The sequence below is a fragment of the Oncorhynchus nerka genome, linkage group LG27 (assembly GCF_034236695.1).
Source record: "Oncorhynchus nerka isolate Pitt River linkage group LG27, Oner_Uvic_2.0, whole genome shotgun sequence".
In the NCBI taxonomy this organism is placed as follows: Eukaryota; Metazoa; Chordata; class Actinopteri; order Salmoniformes; family Salmonidae; genus Oncorhynchus; species Oncorhynchus nerka.
The window spans coordinates 15017074-15042711 of record NC_088422.1 but is presented as its reverse complement, the minus strand read 5'-3'; the positions used below and the strand labels follow the sequence as shown (position 1 = coordinate 15042711).

At 43.8% G+C, this 25638-nt stretch overlaps 2 protein-coding genes and 1 long non-coding RNA gene across 11 annotated transcripts in view; 2 read left to right on the top strand and 1 right to left on the bottom strand.

The window, feature by feature from the left end:
• The window catches only part of rtkna (rhotekin a), a 126494-nt gene extending 115683 nt beyond the window's left edge, over positions 1-10811 (top strand). For 3 of the 9 annotated variants that reach the window (XM_029637188.2, XM_029637192.2, XM_029637195.2), the window contains exons 6-12: positions 3963-4187; positions 4393-4487; positions 4991-5097; positions 5184-5315; positions 6079-6244; positions 6457-6561; positions 8803-10811. In XM_029637188.2, coding sequence (XP_029493048.1) covers positions 3963-4187; positions 4393-4487; positions 4991-5097; positions 5184-5315; positions 6079-6244; positions 6457-6561; positions 8803-9410 — 1438 coding nt within the window. In that variant the 3' untranslated portion in view covers positions 9411-10811. Of the gene's footprint in view, positions 1-3962; positions 4188-4392; positions 4488-4990; positions 5098-5183; positions 5316-6078; positions 6245-6456; positions 6562-8534; positions 8636-8802 lie in introns of those variants that run through there. The other 6 variants (XM_029637190.2, XM_029637194.2, XM_065011406.1 and 3 more) reach the window with 5 other exon arrangements.
• LOC115110976 (acyl-coenzyme A thioesterase MBLAC2-like) lies at positions 10755-15617 on the bottom strand. Its single transcript, XM_029636860.2, has 2 exons — positions 15163-15617; positions 10755-14045 (listed from the first exon to the last, which is right to left on the bottom strand). The coding sequence occupies exons 1-2, from the start codon at positions 15602-15604 to the stop codon at positions 13657-13659; spliced, it is 831 nt and encodes a 276-aa protein (XP_029492720.1). The 5' UTR covers positions 15605-15617; the 3' UTR covers positions 10755-13656.
• Positions 15618-16016: 399 nt separating this feature from the next.
• On the top strand, positions 16017-21879 carry LOC135565268 (uncharacterized). The gene is made up of 2 exons (XR_010461455.1): positions 16017-16105; positions 20932-21879. It is a non-coding gene; the product is annotated as an uncharacterized LOC135565268 (long non-coding RNA).
• Positions 21880-25638: the final 3759 nt, after the last annotated feature.

The following is a 25638-nucleotide window of genomic DNA, read 5'->3' as shown; positions in this document are numbered from 1 at the left end:
AGTCTGTGGTGCAACGTGGCGTTGGTGGATGGAGTGAGACATGATGTCCCAGATGTGCTCAATTGGATTCAGGTCTGGGGAACGGGCGGGCCAGTCCATAGCATCAATGCCTTCCTCTTGCAGGAACTGCTGACACACTCCAGCCACATGAGGTCTAGCATTGTCTTGCATTAGGAGGAACCCAGGGCCAACCGCACCAGCATATGGTCTCGCAAGGGGTCTGAGGATCTCATCTCAGTACTTAATGGCAGTCAGGCTACCTCTGGCGAGCACATGGAGGGCTGTGCGGCCCCCCAAAGAAATGCCACCCCACACCATGACTGACCCACCGCCAAACCGGTCACGCTGGAGGATGTTGCAGGCAGCAGAACGTTCTCCACGGCGTCTCCAGACTCTGTCACGTCTGTCACGTGCTCAGTGTGAACCTGCTTTCCATCTGTGAAGAGCACAGGGCGCCAGTGGCGAATTTGCCAATCTTGGTGTTCTCTGGCAAATGAAAAACATCCTGCACGGTGTTGGGCTGTAAGCACAACCCCCACCTGTGGACGTCGGGCCCTCATACCACCCTCATGGAGTCTGTTTCTAACCGTTTGAGCAGACACATGCACATTTTGTCATCTTCTTTCAAAATCGAACCCAGAAGCAGACCAGGACAAGGAGAGTAGGAAGAAGGTGAGTATTTATTTACAAGTGAATGTGAATGGGTAGATATATACAGGTGGCGTAGCGGGCAGCGGTGGTGAGTTGATGGGAGTAAATAGGTGGATCCAATGGGATAGCGGAATCCTCCGACGACCAGGCGGGAATGGGGTAAATGATCCGGGTGAGTAACTGAAGACAGAACAAACGGAGGTAAGTTTAAGGCAAGCAATACGTAAAAAACAACAAAACAAATTCTATCCAACTTGAGGCTGATACTATGGCACAACATACTGTTCATGGCTAACGATCCGGCAGGGAATGGATGTCAGGTCAGAGCTTTTGAAGGGGAGAGGTGATGATCAGGACAGGTGTGCAGATTACTGATGGGATACAGGTGCGGGTGAACATCGATCTCCAAACAAGCTAATTCACCCGGCAACCAGACAGGGTGCGTTCCAGGACACCGGAAACACACTCCAGGACAGAAACACAGACTCAGGAAGCGGGATTCGTGACACATTTGTTGCCTGCTGGAGGTCATTTTGCAGGGCTCTGGCAGTGCTCCTCCTTGCACAAAGGCGGAGGTAGCGGTCCTGCTGCTGGGTTGTTGGCCTCCTCCACGTCTCCTGATGTACTGGCCTGTCTCCTGGTAGCGCCTCCATGCTCTGGACACTACGCTGACAAACACAGCAAACCTTCTTGCCACAGCTTGCATTGATGTTCCATCCTGGATGAGCTGCACTACCTGAGCCACTTGTGTGGGTTGTAGACTCCGTCTCATGCTACCACTAGAGTGAAAGCACCGCCAGCATTCAAAAGTGACCAAAACATCAGCCAGGAAGCATAGGAAGTGGTCTGTGGTCCCCACCTGCAGAACCACTCCTTTATTGGGGGTGTCTTGCTAATTGCCTATAATTTCCACCTGTTGTCTATTCCATTTGCACAACAGCATGTGAAATTTATTGTCAATCAGTGTTGCTTCCTAAGTGGACAGTTTGATTTCACAGAAGTGTGATTGACTTGGAGTTACATTGTGTTGTTTATGTGTTCCCTTTATTTTCTTGAGCAGACTGTATATCAGAATTGGGCTGCCTGTGTAAACACAGCCTTGCTGTCTTATCTTTCATATAGAGAGTGTTGTTTGGTCTGTATAAGGGCATGTTTATTTAATGTCATGATTGTATGATAAAGATAGATAAGATAATGGATATATTTTTGAAATCCTGTGTCAGTATCTGATAAATATATTGTCAAAAGTTTGGACACATCTACTGATTCAAGGGTTTTTCTTTATTTTGACTGTTTTCTACATTGTAGAATAATAGTGACGACATAAACTATGAAATAACACATGTGGAATCATGTAGTAACCAAAAAAGTGTTCAACAAATCAAAATATATTTTATGTTTGAGATTCTTCAAAGTAGCCACCCTTTTCCTTGAAGACAGCTTTGCACACTCTCAACCAGTTTCACCTGAAATGCTCTCCTTCTTGGTCAAATAGCCCTTACACAGCCTGGAGGTGTGTCGGGTCATTGTCCTGTTGAAAAATAAATGATAGTCCCACTAAGCGCAAACCAGATGGGATGGCATATCGCTACAGAATGCTGTGGTAGCCATGCTGGTTAAGTGTGCCTTGAATTCTAAACAAATCACTGACAGTGTCACCAGCAATGTACCATCACACCTGCGCCTCCATGTTTCACGGTGGGAACCATACATGCGGAGATCATCCGTTCACCTACTCTGCATCTCACAAAGACATGGTGGTTGGAACCAAAAATCTGAAATTTGGACTCATCAGACCAAAGGACAGACTTCAACCAGTCAAATATCCATTGCTTGTGTTTCTTGGCCCAAGCAAGTGTCTTGTTCTTATTGGTGTCCTTTAAGTAGTGGTTTCTTTGCAGCAATTCGACCATGAAGGCCTGATTCACACAGTCTCTGAACAGTTGATGTTGAGATGTGTCTGTTACTTTAACTCAGTGAAGCATTTATTTGGGCTGCAATTTCTGAGGCTGGTAACTCTATGAACGTATCCTCTGCAGCAGAGGTGACTCTGGGTCTTCCTATCCTGTGGCGGTCCTCGTGAGAGCCAGTTCCATCATAGCGATTGATGGTTTTTCCGACTTCCAGTTGAAGAAACGTTAAAAGTTCTTGACATTTTCCGCATTGACTGACTTCATGTCTTAAAGTAATGATGGACTCGCGTTTCTCTTTGCTTATTTAATCTGTTCTTGCCGTAATATGGACTTGGTCTTTTACCATATAGGGCTATCTTCTGTATACCCCCCTACCTTGTCACAACACAACTAATTGGCTCAAATACATTAAGAAGGAAAGACATTCCACAAATGAACTTCTAACAAGGCACACCTGTTAATTGAAATGCATTCCAGGTGACTACCTCATGAAGCTGGTTGAGAGAATGTCAAGAGTTTGCAAAGCTGTCATCAAGGCAAAGGGTGGTTACTTTGAAGAATCTCAAATATAAAATGTATTTTGATTTAACACTTTGATGATTAATAAATGATTCCGTATGTGTTATTTAATCATTTTGGTGTCTTCACTATTATCCTACCATTTTGGAAATAGTCAAAATAAAGAAAAACCCTTGAATGAGTAAGTGTCCAAACTTTTGACTGGTACTGTACACTGACTGTACAAACCATTACGAACACCTGCTCTTTCCATGACATAGACTGACCAGGTGAATCCAGGTGAAAGCTGTGATCCCTTATTGATGTCCCTTATTAAATCCACTTCAATCAGTGTAGATGAAGGGGAGGAGACAGGTTAAAGGAGGATTTTTTAGCCTTGAGACAATTGAGACATGGATTGTGTATATGTGTCATTCACCAATTGAGGGTGAATGGGCAAGACAAAATATTTGAGTATGGTAGTAGGTGCCAGGCGCATTGGTTTGTGTTATGAACTGCAATGTTGCAGGGGTTTTCACGCTCAACAGTTTCCCATGTGTATCAAGAATGGTCCACCACCCAAAGGACATCCAGCCAACTTGACACAACTGTGGGAAGCATTGGAGTCAACATGCGCCAGCATCCCTGTGGAACGCTTTCGACAGCTTGTGGAGTCCATGACCTGACAAATTGAGTCTGTTCTGAGGGTAAAGGTGTCTGCGACTGAATGTTAGGAAGGTGTTCGTAATGTTTGTACACTCAGTGTACATTCTGTGTATGTATAAGTATGTGTTTTCTGTGTGTGTTTGCATATATTTGTTTTTGCTGTGTGCATGTGTGTGCATGCATTTCTATGCACGTATAACTGTGTATCTCTCCAAATGTGTTTGCCGTGTCAAGCAGCGAGGCCAGCCCGGGATTTGAGCTGCGCGTGGAGCTGTACAGCTGCTGTTCAGAGGATGACTACTCGACAGGGAGCACGCCTCGGAAACTAGCCAGCAAACTGAGCAGCTCTCTGGGCCGTTCGGCAGGGAAGAAGCTCCGCGTCGCCATGGACCCTGGAGCCTGCAGCCCCATCAGCAACGGAGGAGGAGCCACACTGCTGCTGCCTCTGCCCACAGTGGTGTGAGTGTTTATGTTGTGTACACACGCTACTTCTGTAGTGATATTCACACATCCTGAGACGTATTTCTAGTCATTCATACAGACGCACGTATGCAGTCCTGCAGCGAATCACCCACACAAAGTCACTGACGTAGACACCGACGTGTGTATTTAGTACCACAGTCACACAGCTCACCAGTGCCTCTGCCATGTGTTCTGTTCACAGGGGACCGAAGTACCATCTCCTGGCCCACACCACCCTGTCACTGTCACACGTCCAGGACAGCTTCCGCACACATGACCTCAGCATCTCGGGCAACGGTAGGTCACAGAAGGGATGTGGTTTATCCCATGTACAGTAAATATGGGTCAGACTTCTCTTTCCCTCCCTCTGTTTCAGTACCTCTCGCTCTCTCAGCTCCCCACACCTCTCTGATTCAGAGGGGTTGGGTTAAATGCGGAAGACAACATTTTGGTTGAATGCATTGTTGTGCAACCGACTAGATATCCTCTTTCCCATCTCTTTCTCTCTCCATTTTATCCCAGTCCCCCTCCCTCTCCCAGCCACGATGTTAGCTGACTGACAGTCATTGTCAAGGTCATAGTGATAAATTGGAGTGCTGTGTAAAACTCCAATGATGTGTACAGGGGAGTAGACACCCTGACATGTGCTGCAGCTTAATTCATTATTACAGCTGTAATATAGTTTCATGTTGTTAAGGGGCTCACCTTGCAGCTGTGAGACTTTTATTCCCTGCTATTGTGTGTGTGTGTTTTGTTTCATTCCTTGCTCTCTCTATCCCCCTCTCTGTCTTTCCCTCTAGAGGAGTGTTCACACTGGGTGCCTCTCTACGGCAATGTGTGTTGTCGCCTGGCTGCCCAGCCTCACTGTATGACCCAACAGATGATGAGCGGCTGCTTGAAGGTCAAGGTGAGGGTGTCTGTGTGTGTTTGGGAGGATAGCAAGGCATGTCTCTCTCTCTCTCTCTCTCTAATTAGCGCCTCTGTCTCTCACAGCAGTTTGGAGGTGACCCTCAGAGTTGGACAAACGTCTACGGCGTCCTTAAAGGGACAAACCTTTTCTGTTATCACCGGCAAGAGGATGTAGAGGCTAACATAGAGCCAGCGTTTACCATTTCCATCAATAAGGTCAGTGGATGAAACAATAAAGCATGCTAGCTGGTGGCCCCTGACCCACAGCAAAAAGTCCTCATTCAGCTTCAGACAGAGACAGTTTTGTAGAATCATGCATCAATCAACAGCTCTGACTGCTCTGCTCTCAGGAGGATCAAGTTGAACCCAGTGAGGCGGAACAGGGCACTGCTTCCACCTACTGGTGGGGATGGGGAAATACATTTGGAGTACTGTCTTTAGGGCGTCACAATAATATCTCCTTTCTCCTGAAATGTACACTCATTTACTACTTCCCAAAGCTTTGGATTGGTGGAGGCATGGGCTACAGGAAGTTTCCACCCATTATACCTGTCCTTTCCTTTCAAACTAGTGAAGGGAAGTGAACATGTCTCTCATTCCTCCCAATTTGTGCACAACTGGGACGTATTTAACTTATATTTAACTAGGCAAGTCCCTTAAGAACAAATTCTTATTTACAATGACGGCCTACCTAGGCCAAACCTGGACCACGCTGGGCCAATTGTGCACCGCCCTATGGGACTCCCAATCACGCCTGGATAGCTGATAACTGGGACAGATTCATGCTTGAGGTTACTTGAGTGGACTTGGCACATATGTCACTCACCGCTCTGCGTGTCAGTAAGTGCATTCACGCACTGTGAGTTGACGAGAAAATCAATGCTTTGATGCTTAAATTCATCTTTTTGGGGAGGTTATTGAATCATTTGGTCAAATGCAACATTATTAGCTGATTGTGTGTGTGTATCCGGTGTGTTAGAAGACGAGAATACGGGCGTCGGAGAAGGACCTCCACAATAAGGCCCAGAGCATCTGTATCAGTAACCATTATGGAGGAGAGGAGGTGACACACACACTCTCAGCAGACAGTCGTGAAGACACACATCGCTGGATGGAGGCCTTCTGGCAACAGTTCTATGACATGAGTAAGTAGAAGGATCACATGATTAGGGGCATGAGTTCTTCATTGGTGAGCTCAGGGAAAAACTCCTGGCCCTAGAGTAGACATACACACCCTACACTATAGGTCCTGATATGCTCTTGTTCATGTGCTCATTGACTCCTGATGTGTCGTTAGTGGTTTTCTCAGGTTGATTGGATGTTGGAAGATGACTGACAGTTTCCTTCTTCCATGCAGGCCAATGGAAGCAGTGCTGTGACGACCTAATGAAGATTGAGCTGCCATCGCCCCGGAAACCAACCCTGGTCACATCGAAACAGGGTTCTCTTTACCATGAAATGGGTAAGACAGCGAGCCAAATTGTCCAAAATACTTTTTATATGATTCAGTAATATGTTGTGGACACTTAGACTTGAGTTTCTTTCTGCTTTTATTTATTTGTAATAAATCTAGAACAGTAACTGCCCAGCTCCATGCCCTAGTAATTTGTTAGTTAGAACATATAGTAATTTGTTAGTTATACGTGTAACGGTTCTCTTCTATCTCCTCCTCTGACGAAGAGGTGGAACAAGGATCGGACCAAAATGCAGCGTGTAGATTGCGATCCATGTTTAATCAACAAAACGTAAACACGAATCAATACAAACACTACAAAACAAATAAACGTAACGAAAACCGAAACAGCCTATACTTGTGTCAACTAACACAGCGACAGGAACAAAGACACTAAGGACAATCACCCACAAAACAACCAAAGAATATGGCTGCCTAAATATGGTTCCCAATCAACGATAAACACCTGCCTCTGATTGAGAACCACTCCAGACAGCCATAGACTTTGCTAGATCACCCCACTAGCTACAATCCCGATACATACCAAAACCCCAAGACAAAACACACCACAATACAAAAACCCCATGCCACACCCTGGCCTGACCCAAACCTGAAGATAAACACAAAATACTTCGACCAGGGCGTGACAATACGTGTAGGGTTACAAAAATTATAGCTTAATAATAGGTTAATAGGTTTACAAAAACAAATAAATGAAATATATACTGAACAAAAATATATAAATGCAAATTGCAACAATTTCAATGATTTTACTCAGTTACAGTTTATATAAGGACATCAGTCAATAGAAATAAATCAAATGGGCACTAATCTATAGATTTCACATGACTGGACAGGGTGCAGCCATGGGTAGGCCCACACTTGTGGAGTCAAGCCCAGCCAATAAATAAAAAATCCCAAAAAGAATGGCTTTATTACAGACAGAAATACTCCTCAATTTCATCAGCTGTCGGGGTGGCTGGTCTCAGACGATCCCGCAGGTGAAGAAGCAGGATGTGGAGGTCCTGGGCTGGTTACACGTGGTCTGCGGTTGTGAGACCAGTTGGACGTATTTCCAAATTCTCTAAAAAGATGTTGGAGGCGGCTTATGGTAGAGAAATTAACATTAAATTATCTGTCAAAAGCTCTGGTGGACGTTCCTGCAGTCAGCATGCCAATTACACACTCCATCAAAACTTGAGACATCTGTGTCATTGTGTTGTGTGACAAAACTGCACATTTTATAGTGGCCTTTTGTCCTCAGCACCAGGTGCATCTGTGTAATGATCATGCTGTTTAATCAGCTTCTTGATATGCCACACCTGTCAGGTGGATGGATTATCTTGGCAAAAGAGAAATGCTCACTACCAGGGATGTAAACAAACGTGTGGGCAAAATCTTAGAGAAATACGCTTTTTGTGCGCGTGGAACATTTCTGGGATTTTTATTTCAGCTCATGAAACATGGGACCAACACTTTAAATTTTATTCAGTATATTTCCAGAGGATGATAGTCCCCTTAACCGCATGCGTGTTTCTGACTGTTCTAACAGTGGTGGTACATATGCATGAGCTCTCCATCGGACTCTACTCTGAGCTGCCTATTACCGCACTAGCACACCAACCTCTATGCATAATGGATGGAAGTGTTCTTTTCTCTGACGTGCTGACTCTCTCTCTCCCTCTTCCTTTATCTCTCTCATTGTGTGTCTCTCAATCCTTCCTTTTTGGCGATCACCTTCCCTGCCACTCTCCTTTGTTCCTGTCCTCAAATTACATTCTCCCCCCCCTTTTTTTCCACCATTATCATTCTATTCCCATCATTGTTAATTTTACACTCCAATGGAATTCTAATATTCATACATTCTAAATTAACTCCTTTTTACCGTGTTATGCACATCAATTTATTCCCCAAATCATGTATCACAACTTTATTTCACCCTGCCCGTCAATGCACATAAAACCTGCCCCCCCGGACCCTAGCCCCCCTCACCATCCCGTCCTGTGAGGGTATCTTGCTGCAGGATAATGCTGTGTCTGCTGAGATTCGTGCTCTGCTCTCCTCCTATTACAACGACAGGTGAAGTACCAGTGGGGTCCACTCACACACTGCAGTATTGAACCTGATCCCACCCCCCCTTCAACTAGCATCACCAAGTCTAGGTCTACCCTCTGAACTGTATTCGACTGTCTCAACGTTATTAGGACGGTCTGTCCGGCCACAGTAATGACTTTCCTCTGTTCCTCCTAGTTATTGACACCTCTGATGACATCAGCACGGTGACGGACATCCTGGCGCGGCGGATGCAGGAGCTGGAGCTGAGGAGCCAGCTGGGGACCTCTCCTCCCTGGATGTCCCTGTTCGAGGACTCTCCTGGTTGCCCCCGCACCCACAACCGCCTCCCCCACAGCCCCTTGCGCTGCCCCCGGCCCGGCCTGCTCTCCTCAGAAGCCAGCCTGACCTCGGACAGCGACAGCCCCTGCAGCACCAGCCCTTGCTCCCGCCACAGTGGCTGGGCAGAGCCCCTCTCCCTCTCCTCCCCCTCCTCACACTTCCGCCCCCGCACCCTCTCCCTGGACGCCAAGCTCAGCACCCTCCGGGGCAGGGGGTGTGGAGGGGTGTTACAGTGCTCCTGTCAGCCCCCCTCCTCCTCCCTTGCCCCCATCCCAGCCCAACGCGTTCCCCAGGCCACCCTGTCCTGCTCCAACTCTACCTCCAGTAACAGCTCCAGCGAGGGCAGCCACAGCCCTGAGTTGTCAGACGGCACCCCTTTCTCACACCCCTCTTCGGCCCGTCAGAGCCTCAGGAACTTGAGGGCTAAACTGGACCCCCGGAATTGGCTCCAGAGCCAGGTATAACCAAGCTCAGACCCCCAAATCACCCAAGGCCCTGGTAAGAACTGACAGGAAGGAAGCCCCCACTTCCTCTCTGATGAAAGGGCCTTGGTGTTAACTGGAATGACTTCAATCTAGTGACAGGAGAATTGTCAGTGTATGGGAATGTTTAGTATCTGAGTGTGGTCATAGGGTTGTTGGTGTAACTTGTGATCTATTCAAATGGCTAGACCCACTGTCGTCGGTAATGGCAATTAAATCCTGCCAGAAAAAGTCCTCTGAAACTACTAATACACTGATTTGCTTATTGCATGATTCTGCTCGAAGTCAAGGAATGTGTTGTTTCAGATCTTTAAACTGCTCAGAAAGTGAATGAATTTTGAAAACTCAACTTAATGCAACTGTGCTCCCATTAATTTACTGTGCTACTTGTTACTACTACTACTACTGTGATAACATCCGGGTCACTTCCTCTGCTGGGTTTCCAGAACTTCCCCTACATTCATGAACACATTGTAGGCCTAATACACATCAACCAATATTTGAGTTCACCAGGACATTCTGTTAAGAAACCTGACTGCAATTATGGAGTAATTATAATGAATTGAAGGAAGCCAAAGGTAATGTACTACATAATCACGAGAAGCCATATTAACTCCTGTGTTACACTGCCTCATTCAAGTACTGTGTGCAAATGTACTGACTTTGAAGAGCGTAGAACCTGGGAATGTGCATACATGGGTGAAGAGTTTTGGAATCTCACAACTCTGACCTCTTTGTTTGTGGTACTACAGTCATAATGTTATGCCCGGCAAACCGGTCTCATAATTCTGCTGCAATACCATATGAAACATTGTAATCGATCAAGTATGCAATGCAGGACATATTGATCTCTAGAAAATATTGTGTTGTGTTTTTTTGTCTTGAAATAGTGTAGTCTTTCACCTAATGCCAAGCAGCTGATTGTATTGGTTAAGTGATGAGGTGGGCAGGGGTAGGTGTGTCTCTGGTCTGTGCAGTAAAGCCTAACAATCCCTGTGCTTCTAATGGACTTTCTAACATGCTACTGTGTCACAAGGGCTCGCAGCTGACTCACTCCTTTTTACTCAGAGCAAAACAACTGTACATGCTTCAAAGTGGCATTTGTTACTGTAAAGTTTTTTTGTAATAAGTTAACTCTTTTTCTTATACATTATACATGATTGATTTTGTTATAAATACAGCTATATTGATTTATTTTTAAGAGATTGCATATCTATAACTGTGTCTAATAGATCACATTGAATGTTAACCTTGCAAGAGTGTCTTGTGTTAGCAGACTGTCTGCATGCACGTCATCCTAGGGGAGAAAGGAATAAGAACGGTCAGTCATGTTTTAAATACTGTATTAACATAACAACAATAAATGATGTATCCATTCAGAAACAGCCTTGGATTATTTATTCTGTCATATCAATCCTTTTTAGTGGAAATGATATACATCGTATAATCCCAGTAGAAATGTCACGTCAGTATGACATATGGATTAAAGCCATCCACTAACTCTAGATCAAACATCCCTCTCGATCAAACATCATGTGCTTTTTGTCAATGTTGACTAACTCTGTGTCAGTTGACCAAAAACCTATGTCAACATAGACCCATTCTATTTACAGAACATGCCCACACACTTTATTCAAAATAAATAATAAAACGAGTGCATGCCAAATTATTTTGTTTTTATATAGTTTAGAGACTGAATTAATATTTCCCCCATTTAGAGATGAAGTCTGAATGTGCTCCAAGAGCCATTGACCTAGATATCACGATCATTCTCTGCACACGGAATCCAAGGCTGCGTCGCCATTCTCCACCCGTCTCCCAGTGTGCACTTCCACACATGAACAGTCATGGATTTAAAAGAATTGTGGATTGGTCAAATCCTTTGCTAGACAGACTTTCCACCATTGTTAAATCTATGATGTGGAGTGTAAAAGTGCACACTTTGGGAAAAGGGTAAAGAATTGGGAAGCAGCCAAACTGTCACATGAATCTTTCAATAGGAATTTGTGCTTGTTGAAAATGCCATTTTCACAGTGTTGAAAGTAAAAGGAAAACCACACAGTAACCGGTTTGTCTCATTTCAAGAATGTGCTAACACTTTTATTCTATTGCGAGGGTGATGGATTATACAGAGCGGGCTTTTTCTGGATTCAAATGGGGTTTAGGTGGAGGGCATGGCCAATGGGTTTTAGGTGGAGGGCATGGCCAATGGGGTTTAGGTGGAGGGCATGGCCAATGGGGTTTAGGTGGAGGGCATGGCCAATGGGTTTTAGGTGGAGGGCATGGCCAATGGGGTTTAGGTGGAGGGCATGGCCAATGGGGTTTAGGTGGAGGGCATGGCCAATGGGGTTTAGGTGGAGGGCATGGCCAATGGGGTTTAGGTGGAGGGCATGGCCAATGGTGCAGCTGTTGACTTAATCACTGAAATAAAAGCTAGACAGTCAGGGAGAATAAAAAAATAATTAAATGAATTTTGTTGTTTGAGTCACTCAGATGGTACAAACCATGGCAAAATGTGTAGAATTGTAGGACATTTTCTTAAAAGAAAAAAGTCAGCCTCATTGCAAAATGTGTAGAATTACAGGAACTTTATTATCTTTGAGAACTAACAAATACTTAGAGGCCTTCCTGTTGGCTCCAGTGACTAAATGTAGCTGTTCTAAAGCAAAGTTGCCGCAATTCTACACATTTTGCAATGAGGCTGACTTTTTTTTCTAAGAAAATGGTCCTACAATTCTACACATTTTGCCATGTTTATGCTATCTGAGTTTAGAAAAAAATAATTAAATGAATTTTGTTGTTTGAGTCACTCAGATGGTACAAACCATGGCAAAATGTGTAGAATTGTAGGACATTTTCTTAAAAGAAAAAAGTCAGCCTCATTGCAAAATGTGTAGAATTACAGGAACTTTATTATCTTTGAGAACTAACAAATACTTAGAGGCCTTCCTGTTGGCTCCAGTGACTAAATGTAGCTGTTCTAAAGCAAAGTTGCCGCAATTCTACACATTTTGTAATGAGGCTGACTTTTTTTTCTAAGAAAATGGTCCTACAATTCTACACATTTTGCAATGAGGCTCTTTTTTTTCTAAGAAAATGGTCCTACAATTCTACACATTTTGCCATGTTTATGCTATCTGAACAAAAACAAAATCCATTAATTATTTTTTTTATTCTCCCTGACTGTCTAGCTTTTATTTCAGTGATTGTTAGTTCTCAAATATAATCCTGTTTATAAATATATAGGCCCATTATCTTTTCTACATACTTTATATCTGGTTTAAGTCAATTAAATTAAAAGAAGTTGTATTGGTCACATACACATATTTAGCAGATGTTATTGGTCACATACACATATTTAGCAGATGTTATTGCGGGTGAAGAGAAAATGCTTGTGTTCCTAGCTCGAACAGTGCAGTTGTATCTAAAAACAATTCACAACAATACACACATCGAGAAATAAAATAATGGAATTAATAAATATTAGATAACACTGACAAAAAATATATTTGTATTTTATTCATAGGCGGCCCGAAAAAAAACTTGGCCCGCCCGAGACTAGTGTTACAAAATATATAGGTCTCCTCCACCAGCTGGCTGTCTCCCTCTCTCTTAGCCTGGGGACAATGTTATAAAAGATACTGATGAGTCATGCCCTCTGTCTGTCTGTCTGTCGGTCTGCCTGTCTGTCTCTGTGTAGGTGTTGTGCTGTCACATTGTGTCCCTAAGGGAACTATGTTATTCATCTCCAGTCCAAGCGGGCCTCCCTAAGGTTTCTTAAATATGTTTTAGCCCAGCGACAGCACACCTGATTCAGCTACGCAACTAATGATCAAGAGCTTGAGTAGTTGTGGGGACTCCCGAGGTACTGGGGTTAAGAAACACTGTCATATGAGAGGCTGCCTCATGGGAAAGAGCATTCCAACGATCACACAACTTAATATTTATCTAAATATTACATAATAAACAAGGTTTATTTTCCAGTCTTTAATGAATCCTGTAATAATGGGAATCTCAATATTCTGTCAATCATTGCCTGATGTAATTCAATGGGGGGCATTTTGATGAATCATTTAAAATAACATACTTTGGATCACATCAGTTTATAATAGACAGTACAGGGAAATCCTGTTAATTGAGGGGGTGAATTATATTCCTCACATCCCCCAACCTATCTCTGCAAAAGATTCAAACTGAGGGTGCCATGTGGCTAGCAGATGCCATGTGGCTAGCAGATGCCATGTGTGTTGGACGCCCGTAGCGCCAATCCGGCCAAGGTCCTCCAGGCAAACGTGGAGAAGCGTGCCGGGCAGGTGCCGGCTCTGTCGATGTACCCCGAGGCGATGTGGTGGAGCCGTTTCGCACCAAACGTGTGATAGTGTCCAGGCATTACCTGGTCCACCTGCTCACTATCCACCAGCCCCACCAGGCGCTCACAGCTACTGACGTAGTCGCTGACACGGCTGGTGGGCAGCCAGTCGATCATGGCTCCGTCATAGACCACGTCCCCGCTGAACAGCATCTTGTTGTCCCCGTCGTGCAGGCAGATGCTGCCCCGGGAGTGGCCGGGCATGTGCAGCACCTTCAGCTGCCTGTCGCCCAGGTTGATGACATCACCTGAGGGAGAGCAAGGAGAGAGAGACGTGGAAAATGGACTCATTGAGCAATAAGATATTCCAACTGCATTGCAGCACTGACACAGCAGAAGTGTATTGACTGGTGTAAAAATGACACAGGGATAGGACGCTAGGTGGGGAGAGTTTGAAAAAGACCTGCTATGATGAAGAATATGGATCAGGAGAGAGAGAGAGAGAGAGAGAGAGAGAGAGAGAGAGAGAGAGAGTGTGTGTCATAAAAAGAAGATAACTTGTGGTCTGATCTCTGTGGATGTGAATGAAAATGAGGACGTTCTCTCTGCCAGGCTCTGTAGTTATTCAGTATGGCTGGGTCTAGGCTGCTGTACTTCCCTGGCTGAAATAAAATCCATCACAGTTATGGGCTATGAGTATTTTCATATGAGTATGAAAATAGCATCTCTGCAGATACAGGCATACTGCAGAATAACAACCACTAATGCTATTTGTGAGCCACTGTCATTCACACATTAAAGCCATGACCTTAAATAATCCCTCCTAGGGGCCCATTGTAAGCAACAACATTGTACAGTTCATGTAACTGAGTCAAACTGATGTAGGGAGTGAAACGTCATCTTAACAATGTGAGAGACTCAACGATAGGCCTTTTTGAAGCTCTGACTTCTATTGAGAGTATGATGAGATTGATTATACAGTTAGAAAACTGTATAAAATAAGGGTGGATCATGCTTAATGTGAGGCTGTGTGTGTGTGTGTGCGTGTGTTCTTGCATGTGTGCGCTTGCATGCGCACCTGTGCGCGAGTGTGTGTGTGTGTGTGTGTGTGTGTGTGTGTGTGTGTGTGTGTGTGTGAGGTCAGTGTTGGTGCCCTGCCAAGTCTACTCTGCAGTATACATTTCCCTATGGGATGCAGCTTAATGTGAAAGCGGATTCCAATGCAATGTTGATTTTCTGTAACAAGGGGCAAATCCACATCCTTTAAGGACTGTGTAATTACATTCATATTGACCATATCCTTCTCTCAAATCCATATCATGCATTAGAGACTGAACACAGCAAATGATCTTTCAGATTACTGGTAACAATCATGCCACCACATTGGTGTACCATAACCACTAGATTGTATGGTTTGGTTATTACCTTCTTGTAGTATGTGTGTTGGTTGTACAGCCTTGACTCTGTATCCTCTGGCCCTCCATCCTGGCCAGGGAGCCTGGACTATCTCTCTGTCAGACAGCCACGTAACGGTCTCGAAGTTGTCTCCGTTGACCAGTGCATCGACCTCTGCACTGTGGACTCCCACCTGTTCGAACTGATGCAGACCACCTGAGTGGTCGAAGTGGGCGTGGGTGGCGATCGCCAAAATGGGGTTCTTTCGCTGCGGGTCGTCTCCAAGCAGACCTTTGGTGCTAATGTAATCTGGTAAACTCCTCAACCCCAAGCCTGTGTCTATCACTACATCTTGGTGAGACCCTCGAAGGAGCCAAATATTTGCTCTGTTTGACGAATCAAAAAACTTCTCCTGGATCCAGTACAGACCTTCTCCGATGGATTTGTGCGCGTACCAATCCGTTGCAGACATCCCAGTTCATGCACTTGGCGTAATAATCAAATATGTTATGCGGTCAATTTTGTTGCTGCACACTGGTACTATAATACAACTCTATTTACGCAAAAAAATAATGGTGGTCTCCGGATACACAGTTGTGGGAGAAACGCATGTTGACTGAACGAATATAATGTGAAACCAAATACTAATTGTCAGCTAAGAACACACCCACCATGTCGTCATAAAAACCATGCCCTTGAATGCATCGCTACAAAGCATCAGTTGTGTGCGGAGGAGAACGGTTTCCATCCGATTGAACCTGCTCTAAACTCCCCCTAGAACCGCGATTGACCAACCAGAGTTTACCGTAACCAGCCACTCAGACCTCGGACACTTTTCGCAAAGAATCTACATTGCGCCTTTGGCCTACTGCGGTCCAAACACTTAAAACACTCACCCTCGTCGCCATCTTGGAGGGCAGTCCAAATGATTATCCAAGCAAGGGAAGTTTGCAACGTAATCCCCCCAGCCCTGGTATGTAGTCCAAACACTTAAAACACACACACTATCCACACAGTCCCTTTTTTATTGTAATTTGTATTATTTTTATTAACAACAAATCAATACAGAAAGTACATGGGTATTATCAATAAAACCGTTCCAATAAGGCATGACATAAGGTATAGAGCTACAACATCCTGCTGAAACAAGGTTCATATTGCTCTGTTGTTGAATGGACCAATAGAGAAACAAATCTTTCCTACTGATGAGTCAACAGGGTTAATGGAAGGTAGGTTCTGAGGGTCAGATCTTGACACGTTCCTGAAGAATAAAGGCATCTAAAACAATTGTACAATCTTTAGGTGTTACAGGGATCTTGTAAAGTGATAAGAATTCCTTATAACCAAGTCAAAAACACCTCTGCATTTACAAGTTGGCTCACTAATAGGATATTATTTCAGAACCAATATTCAAAAAACAAAGTATTTTTATACAATATAGATTATACAGATTATTCACAAATAATATCTGCGTGGAGAAAAATTATGCTTATAAATTAAGGACCATGACAAGTGATCCTGCCGATGAAAAGCAGAGTTTCACTGGAACATTGTCAATATTATAATTGCAAACCAACATGAAGTTAAGGCCACCAAAAGTAGAGAAGACACGACGAGGAATAACATTCCCCATAGAAGGGGGTCTTCTTAGGAATTGTTTTATCCAATTGATCTTAAAAGTATTATTTAAGGTAGTAAAGTCCAGAAATTTCAGCCCACCATACTCATACGTGTTTTCCTAATGTACTTTTCTTAGCGGATGTACAATCGTCGCAAATGTAATTATGGGGCGTTTCAGGCCCCGGAGTGAACATAATTGTACACTCGCAAACCCGACTAAAAACGAGGGCTGAGGGGCTTATGTTGCAAACCTCCCTTGCTTGGCTAATCATTTGGACCGCCCTCCTTGGGATGAGGGTTTGTCTTTTAAGTGTTTGGACCGTAACCAGGGAGAAATATTTTTCAAGTGAACATAAACTGTAAAACAGTGTGCCTGGGGCACATGTAATACTGACAGTTGGTACCTAGAGAGGTAAGAGGGTGGTGTCTTTTTATATATATATATATACAGTGGCGGATTTAGCTTGTAAATCTTGGTGGGGCAAAACAAAAAAAATGTGTAGTGGCAACACAACACTAAACAATACATTCATTGCACTATAACGGTGACAAACGGTGTCCACAAACTGTTAGGGCCTACATAAAGCTGTCCCAACAGTAGTCCCAACATCTTACCACTGCAACACCTGGCTATTAGCGGAGCTTTGCCTGGCAGCAAAACAGTTCACACAGCCTCATTTACTGTCTTTTAAAAAACATAGCTGATATGGCCAACTTGCTTAAACAAATGTGGTTTCTAATGACAGTTGAGATGTAAAAACTATGGCATAAAGGGACAACAAGCTGATAAGAGGCAATCCGTAATTTCGATTAAGACATTAATGAGCGAGCTAGGACGGACATAGTCAATATAAATATTTGTTTAGCACTTTTGAAATGTACAGCGACAGAATTCCGAACATGGGCCGCTCTTACAATGTTCTCCCTGTACACCAAGTCAGAACCATAGGATAAATTAAGGGGTCATATAAGCAGACAACGAAAGCTCTTACAATATTTGATGATTACATTTCTCTAAAACAGGTTATAAAAAATCAAATTTTATTGGTCACATACAAGTGATTAGCAGATGTTATTGCGGGTGTAGCAAAATGCTTGTGCTTCTATCACCGACAGTGCAGTAATATCTAACAAATTACACAACATATACCCAATACACACAAATCTAAGTAGGAATGAATTAAGACTATATACATATGGATGAGCGATGTCAGAGCGAAATGGACTAACATACAGTAGAACAGTATAGAATACAGTATATATATATATGAGATGAGTAATGCAAGATATGTAAACATTATTGAGTGAATGAGATACCGTAGAATAGTATAGAAAACAGTATAAACAGTGGGGAGAACAAGTATTTGATACACTGCCGATTTTGCAGGTTTTCCTACATACAAAGCATGTAGAGGTCTCTAAAATCCAGAAAATCACATTGTATGATTTTTAAGTAATTAATTTGCATTTTATTGCATGACATAAGTATTTGATACATCAGAAAAGCAGAACTTAATATTTGGTACAGAAACCTTTGTTTGCAATTACAGAGATCATACGTTTCCTGTAGTTCTTGACCAGGTTTGCACACACTGCAGCAGAGATTTTAGCCCACACCTCCATACAGACCTTCTCCAGACCCTTCAGGTTTCGGGGCTGTCGCTGGGCAATACAGACTTTCAGCTCCCTCCAAAGATTTTCTATTGGGTTCAGGTCTGGAGACTGGCTAGGCCACTCCAGGACCTTGAGATGCCTCTTACGGAGCCACTCCTTAGTTGCCCTGGCTGTATGTTTCGGGTCGTTGTCATGCTGGAAGACCCAGCCACGACCCATCTTCAATGCTCTTACTGAGTGAAGGAGGTTGTTGGCCAAGATCTCGCGATACATGGCCCCATCCATCTTCCCCTCAATACGGTGCAGTCGTCCTGTCCCCTTTGCAGAAAAGCATCCCCAAAGAATGATGTTTCCACCTCCATGCTTCACGGTTGGGATGATGTTCTTGGGGTTGTACTCATGCTTCTTCTTCCTCCAAACACGGCGAGTGTTTAGACCAAAAAGCTCTATTTTTGTCTCATCAGACCACACAACCTTCTCCCATTCCTCCTCTGGATCATCCAGATGGTCATTGGCAAACTTCAGACGGGCCTGGACATGCGCTGGCTTGAGCAGGGGGACCTTGCGTGCGCTGCAGGATTTTAATCCATGACTGCGTAGTGTGTTACCAATTGTTTTCTTTGAGACTGTGGTCCCAGCTCTCTTCAGGTCATTGACCAGGTCCTGCCGTGTAGTTCTGGGCTGATCCCTCACCTTCCTCATGATCATTGATGCCCCACGAGGTGAAATCTTTCATGGAGCCCCAGACCGAGGGTGATTGACCGCCATCTTGAACTTCTTCCATTTTCTAATAATTGCGCCAACAGTTGTTGCTTTCTCACCAAGCTGCTTGCCTATTGTCCTGTAGCCCATCCCTGTCACGTTCTTTCAAAATCGAACCCAGAAGCAGACCAGGACAAGGAGAGTAGGAAGAAGGTGAGTATTTATTTACAAGCGAATGTGAATGGGTAGATATATCCAGGTGGCGTAGCGGGCAGCGGTGGTGAGTTGATGGGAGTAAATAGGTGGATCCAATGGGGTAGCGGAATCCTCCGACAACCAGGCGGGAATGGGGTAAATGATCCGGGTGAGTAACTGAAGACAGAACAAACGGAGGTAAGTTTAAGGCAAGCAATACGTAAAAAACAACAAAACAAATTCTATCCAACTTGAGGCTGATACTATGGCACAACATACTGTTCATGGCTAACGATCCGGCAGGGAATGGATGTCAGGTCAGAGCTTTTGAAGGGGAGAGGTGATGATCAGAACAGGTGTGCAGATTACTGATGGGATACAGGTGCGGGTGAACATCGATCTCCCAACAAGCTAATTCGCCCGGCAACCAGACAGGGTGCGTTCCAGGACACCGGAAACACACTCCAGGACAGAAACACAAGCAAACACAGACTCAGGAAGCGGGATTCGTGACAATCCCAGCCTTGTGCAGGTCTACAATTTTATCCCTGATGTCCTTAGACAGCTCCCTGGTCTTGGCCATTGTGGAGAGGTTGGAGTCTGATTGAGTGTGTGGACAGGTGTCTTTTATAAGGGTAACAAGTTCAAACAGGTGCAGTTAATACAGGTAATGAGTGGAGAACAGGAGGGCTTCTTAAAGAAAAACTAACAGGTCTGTGAGAGCCGGAATTCTTACTGGTTGGTAGGTGATCAAATACTTATGTCATGCAATAAAATGCAAATTAATCACTTAAAAATCATACAATGTGATTTTATGGATTTTTGTTTTAGATTCCGTCTCTCACAGTTGAAGTGTAGCCATGATAAAAATTACAGACCTCTACATGCTTTGTAAGTAGGAAAACCTGCAAAATCGGCAGTGTATCAAATACTTGTTCTCCCCACTGTACAAATGAGATGAGTAATGCCAGATATGTAAACATTTAGTGACTAAGATACCGTAGAATAGTATAGAATACAGTATATACATATGAGATGAGTAATGCCAGATATGTAAACATTATTAAAGTGGCCAGTGATTTCTAGTCTATGCTTATAGGCAGCAGCCTCTAATGTGCTAGTGATGGCTGTTTAGAATAGAAGCTGGCCTTGAGATAGAAGCTGTTTTTCTCTTGGTCCCAGCTTTGATGCACCTGTACTGACCTCACCTTCTGGATGATAGCTAGGTGAACAGGCAGTGGCTCGGGTGGTTGATGTCCTTGATGATCCTTTTGGCCTTCATGTGACATCGGGTGCTGTAGGTGTCCTTGAGGGCGGGTAGTTTGTCCCCGTTAATGCGTTGGGTAGACCGCACCACCCTCTGGAGAGCCTTGCGGTTGCGGGCGGTGCAGTTGCTGTGCCAGGCGGTGATACAGCTATAAAAGTTAGTGAGGGTTATAGGCTACATGTGCACCACCAAGTCAGAACAGTAGGTGAAATTAAGAGGGGTAAATAGACCAAATTATTAGGGTGAGGCACTTGGACTACTAACATCTTACTACTCAATATAAACTTAGTATTACTTTCTTAGCTACAGTATACATCTCTCCCTGGCATATTACATCATTTATGCAGCAGCATACAATACATTTTTGGACTCACCTTGTTGTGCTCTGCTCACTTGAACAGGAAGGTGGAGCGGCGGACCTTTGTGGGAAAATGTTGTCATCAAAGTCTGGCATTCTCTGGATTTATGGTGCTTTCAAGACAACTGGGAACTTCTAAAAAAAACAAGGTCGAATCATGATGACGTCATTGATCTTCAGGTCGCAGCTCTAGAAAGAGGCTGGATTTACAATTCCGAGTTAGATGACGTTCAAAACGTATTTTCTCAGTCGGAGCTCGTTTATTCCCGACTCCCAGTGTTCTTGAACTCACTGAAGTCAAGTTTTCGCAGTTAACAGTTGTTTTGAGTGCGGCACAAATCATGCTTCATTGACAGCATGGCCAATGTTGAAAGTTTATCATTTTAAATTTGGAAAAGATCCCCTTAATTCCAGATTTGGGACCACACAGTAACTCCACTGAATAGTAGGCTAGTGATTGCTTTGCAATGCTTGCAGTTAGCCACTGTCACTGATTCCTTCCAAAACCACTCATTGTTGAATTTGCGATTTCCAACTTGTTGTGTAATGTTTATGTCCAATGGCCAAAGAGCACCCATACGTTTTATCTATAATTTCTCTTCATTATTTCTCTTCATATGACAAGGATTAAAATGGATTTTCCAACTAAGATTTTGAAAATATGATGTTGACATGATCAGTCCAATCAAAGCTACTCTACATATAACGTGGTTTGACGTGGTTTTATCTGTGGCCAATGACCTTGAGCCTTCTTGGATGGGCACTTCTAATGTAACTCTATGGCAGCACACAAGGGGCTAGAATTTTCTAGCACTACCCTTAGACTTGGTGGTGACCTAGTGTCCCCATGAGTGACAGAACATGGGGCCAACCACGGCGCTTCGTATATTCTGCTGGCTTGCCCCACAACCACAGAAAGCATTGAGCTAGGCTGAAACACCTGCATTTTGGAACTGCCTTACTCAAGAAAATAAAAGAGACCATGTTTGTATGCGGCTTTATTAACTCTATGATATATATATTTTTTACATTGTTTGCAAATGTGATAAGGTGCGTCTAGGTGATAGGTGTAGGAGTCAGGCGCAGGAGAGCAGGGATGTCTGAGAAGCGTGTTTTATTAAGACAGTCCACCAACACAGGAATGGCACAGTCGAAAAGGACTACGCCCTCGTAACAGAGAACCCATGCAAACGCACGGAGGAACAAACACAGTTCCGACACTATATACACTTACGTAACCGTGAAAACAAATAAAGGTAAATACAACCGAGCACATCACATAAAAAGACTAATCCCGCACAAACTTAGGCAGGCAACAGGTTACCCTTATTCACACAGAAATTAACGCAAATGAAACCAGGTGTGAAAAAAGAACCAAAGACAAAACAAACAGAAAGGGAAAAAAGGATCGGTGGTGGCTAGTAGACCGGCGACACCGAGCGCTGCCCGAACAGGGAGAGGAGTTACCTTCGGTAGAAGTCATGACAGCAAACTGATATGTGACACATATTAATGCCAAAATAACATGCAAAACAGGCAAAGTTGCCTCTGTGTGTATATATATATATATATATATATATATATATATATATATATATATATAAAGTATGCTTTATGCGATATCTATATGTGATACACCCTTTCCAAAACCTAAATCTAACAGAGAGAAGTGTAGTTTGTGGATAAAATTTTTGGGACGACTTCATTCACAGTTGAACACAACAAGCAATATAGCTAATGAAGGACACGTTTGCTCCAAGGTAAGCAACTAAGTTAACCTTTTTCATAGTGTGTGATATCTCAATATATTACTAAGAGAAATAAAATAAACTGGCTAGATAAAGTTAGCAACAATGTTAACATTATACAACTAAGTTAAACTTTGTTAGCTAACGTCAGCTAGCTAACTTTGTTAGGCTACATGGTGTATCACAAATCTTAAGTCATCATTCTTTCAGAACTTTGTTGATGGGAAGTCAAGCCTTCAGTACCCAAATCCAGCTGCTGCTGCTGCTGCTGCAACTGCTGGAGGAGGTTTAACCAAACCTAGCCTACATTACCAAATGTTAACAGACAGTCAGGGGCACATTTCATACCTTTAGTCAGGGGCACATTTCATATGTTTATCCTTTATATAGAGGCTTTGCACATAAATGCAACTTGGCCACTCAGGAACATTCACTGTCTTCTTGGTAAGCAACTCCAGTGTATACTTGGCCTTGTGGTTTAGGTTATTATCCTTCTGAAAGGTGAATTTGTCTCCAAGTGTCTGTTGGAAAGCAGACTGAAACAGGTTTTCCCCTAGGATTTTACCTGTGCTTAGCATTATTCCATTTTTTTTACCAAGAAGAAAGCTGTAAAGCATCTGTGGACGCTATCCCTGATTCAGTGAAAAGGATGAAAAAACGAAGTATGCTTTATGCAATATATTTTTGAGTGCGGACCCATTAAACAAAAGGTGTACAGTATTATAAATTCCCCAGTCCTTGCCGGTGACAAACATACCCATAATATGATGCCGTCACCACCATGCTTGAAAATATGAAGAGTGGTACTCAGTAACATGTTGGGGGCATTTGCCCCAAACATACCGTTTCCTATTCAGGACATAAGGTTATTTTCTTTTCTACATTTTTTTGCAGTTTTACTTTAGTGCCTTATAGCAAACAGGATGCATGTTTTGGAATATTTGTATTCTGTACAGGCTTCCTTCTTTTCACTTTGTCATTTAGGTAAGTAATGTGGAGTAACTACAATTCATCCCCAGTTTTCTCCTATCACAGCCACTAATTCCTGAACGTTTTCCTTCCTCGTCCTTCTCTCCAGCCGTGATTTTGGGCAGCTCCATGGTAAGAAATGTGACTGTTCCTGGTGCAAAAACAATGTCCCATCCCGGAGCTGGAGTAAATAATATTACTAAGCTGCTCCCGAATGTACTACATCAGGACATGGAAATCGATTCTATTGTAGTCCATGTGGGTTTTAATTACATTGTGAAGGGCAGCTCTGAACAGCTGAAATTGAATTTTAAAGAGCTAATTGACTCTCTGTTTGTAAAGAGCTAATTGACTCTCTGTTTGACACTAACAGAAGACCCATTGTCCCGCCCTGACCTGAGATATCTCTGTTTTCTTTATATTTTGGTTAGGTCAGGGTGTGACTAGGGTGGGTACGCTGTTTTGTATTGTCTAGGGTTTTTGTATGTCTAGGGTTTTGTAGGTCTAGGGTTTTGTAGGTCTCTGGGTTTTGATAATTCTATGTTGGCCTGATATGGTTCCCAATCAGAGACAGCTGTTGATCGTTGTCTTTGATTGGCTTGGCTGTGTAGTTGCCTGTCAGCACTCGTTTGTATAGCTTCATGGTTCATTTTGTTATTTTGTTATTTTGTTCAGTGTTCATTATTTTAATAAATAAGAATGTACGCATACCACGCTGCGCCTTGGTCCAATCTTTATAACGAACTTGACACCCATCCTATCTGGCCCTGTGCCCTCATTGAATCGTGGCATTGAACACTTTAGCAGGATTCTTTCTCTTCACAACTGGTTACGTGATTATTGCAGCTCAATGGGTGTAACTTTTTTTGGACAATTTCAATACCTTTTGAAAACAAAACACGTTTTATAAGGAGGATGGGATCCACCCAAATTATTCCTGGATCCTTTCACAGCATTATAGGGCTGCGTTCAGACAATGACTTATCAATGACTCAAGCCCAGCTCAGCTTATCCCTACCATTGTAACAGAGTTGTCATAATGCTTCAGAAATTGTACATTACACCAGGGGCGTTGGTAGACACAATACAATGTAAGTAACCTAATTTATGTCCCTCTAACTGCTCTGAATGATGTCAGGCTGGTAGGTGTAGAAAGTCAGGCGTTGGAGAGCAGAGATGAGTGAAACAACGCATTACCCGACAGCACAAAGTAAACAATTTACAAAGTGGAAAAAAGAACGGTTGCCACAAAACATGGGTCATAAACAGCACCGGTACAAACCAGCCGGAACATTCCGACCTGAATAAATAACAATCACACACAAAGACATGTGGGAAACAGAGGGTTAAATACATGACCAGTAATTGGGAAATGAAAACCAGGTGTGAGGAAAAACAAAACAAAACAAATGGAAAATGACAAATGGATCGGCGATGGCTAGAAGACTGGTGATGTCGACCGCCGAACAAGGAGAGGCATCAACTTTGGCCGAAGTCGTGACAGTATCCCCCTTGACGTGCGGCTCCAGCAGCGCATCGACACCGGCCTCGGGGATTGAAGGATCCAACACGTCCTCCACCAGAACCCAGCATCTCTCCTCCAGACCATACCCCTCCTAGTCTACGAGGTACTGAAGGTCCCTCGCCCGACGTCTCAAATCCAGTATGGAACGAACGGAGTACGCCGGGGCCCCCTCGATGTCCAGAGGGGGCGGAGGAACCTCCTGCACCTTAGAATCCTGGAGCGGGCCAGCCACCACCAGCCTGAGGAGAGACACATGGAACGAGGGGTTAATGCGGTAATTTGGGGGCTTTGTACTTAACGCGTCCAGCTCCAACACAACCAGCGCTACCAGGCAGGAGGCCGGGAGTATGGGAGTATGATCCGTGAGACGCTCCTCTGTGTCATACAGCCGGGACAGTGCATCTGCCTTCACATTTTGGGAACCTGGTCTGTAGGACAGGGTGAAAACAAAACGGGTAAAAAACACAGGTCCCTGAAAATCTCATCTACAAAGGCCTGGAAGACTGGT

Bases quoted from the DNA above. Each gene is read 5' to 3' on its own strand.
- LOC115110976 (XM_029636860.2), bottom strand. From the start codon at position 15,604: ATGTCTGCAACGGATTGGTACGCGCACAAATCCATCGGAGAAGGTCTG. The intron at 14,046-15,162 runs GTAATAACCAAA...GCTCTCCCTCAG, and splicing joins AACACACATACTACAAGAAG to GTGATGTCATCAACCTGGGC.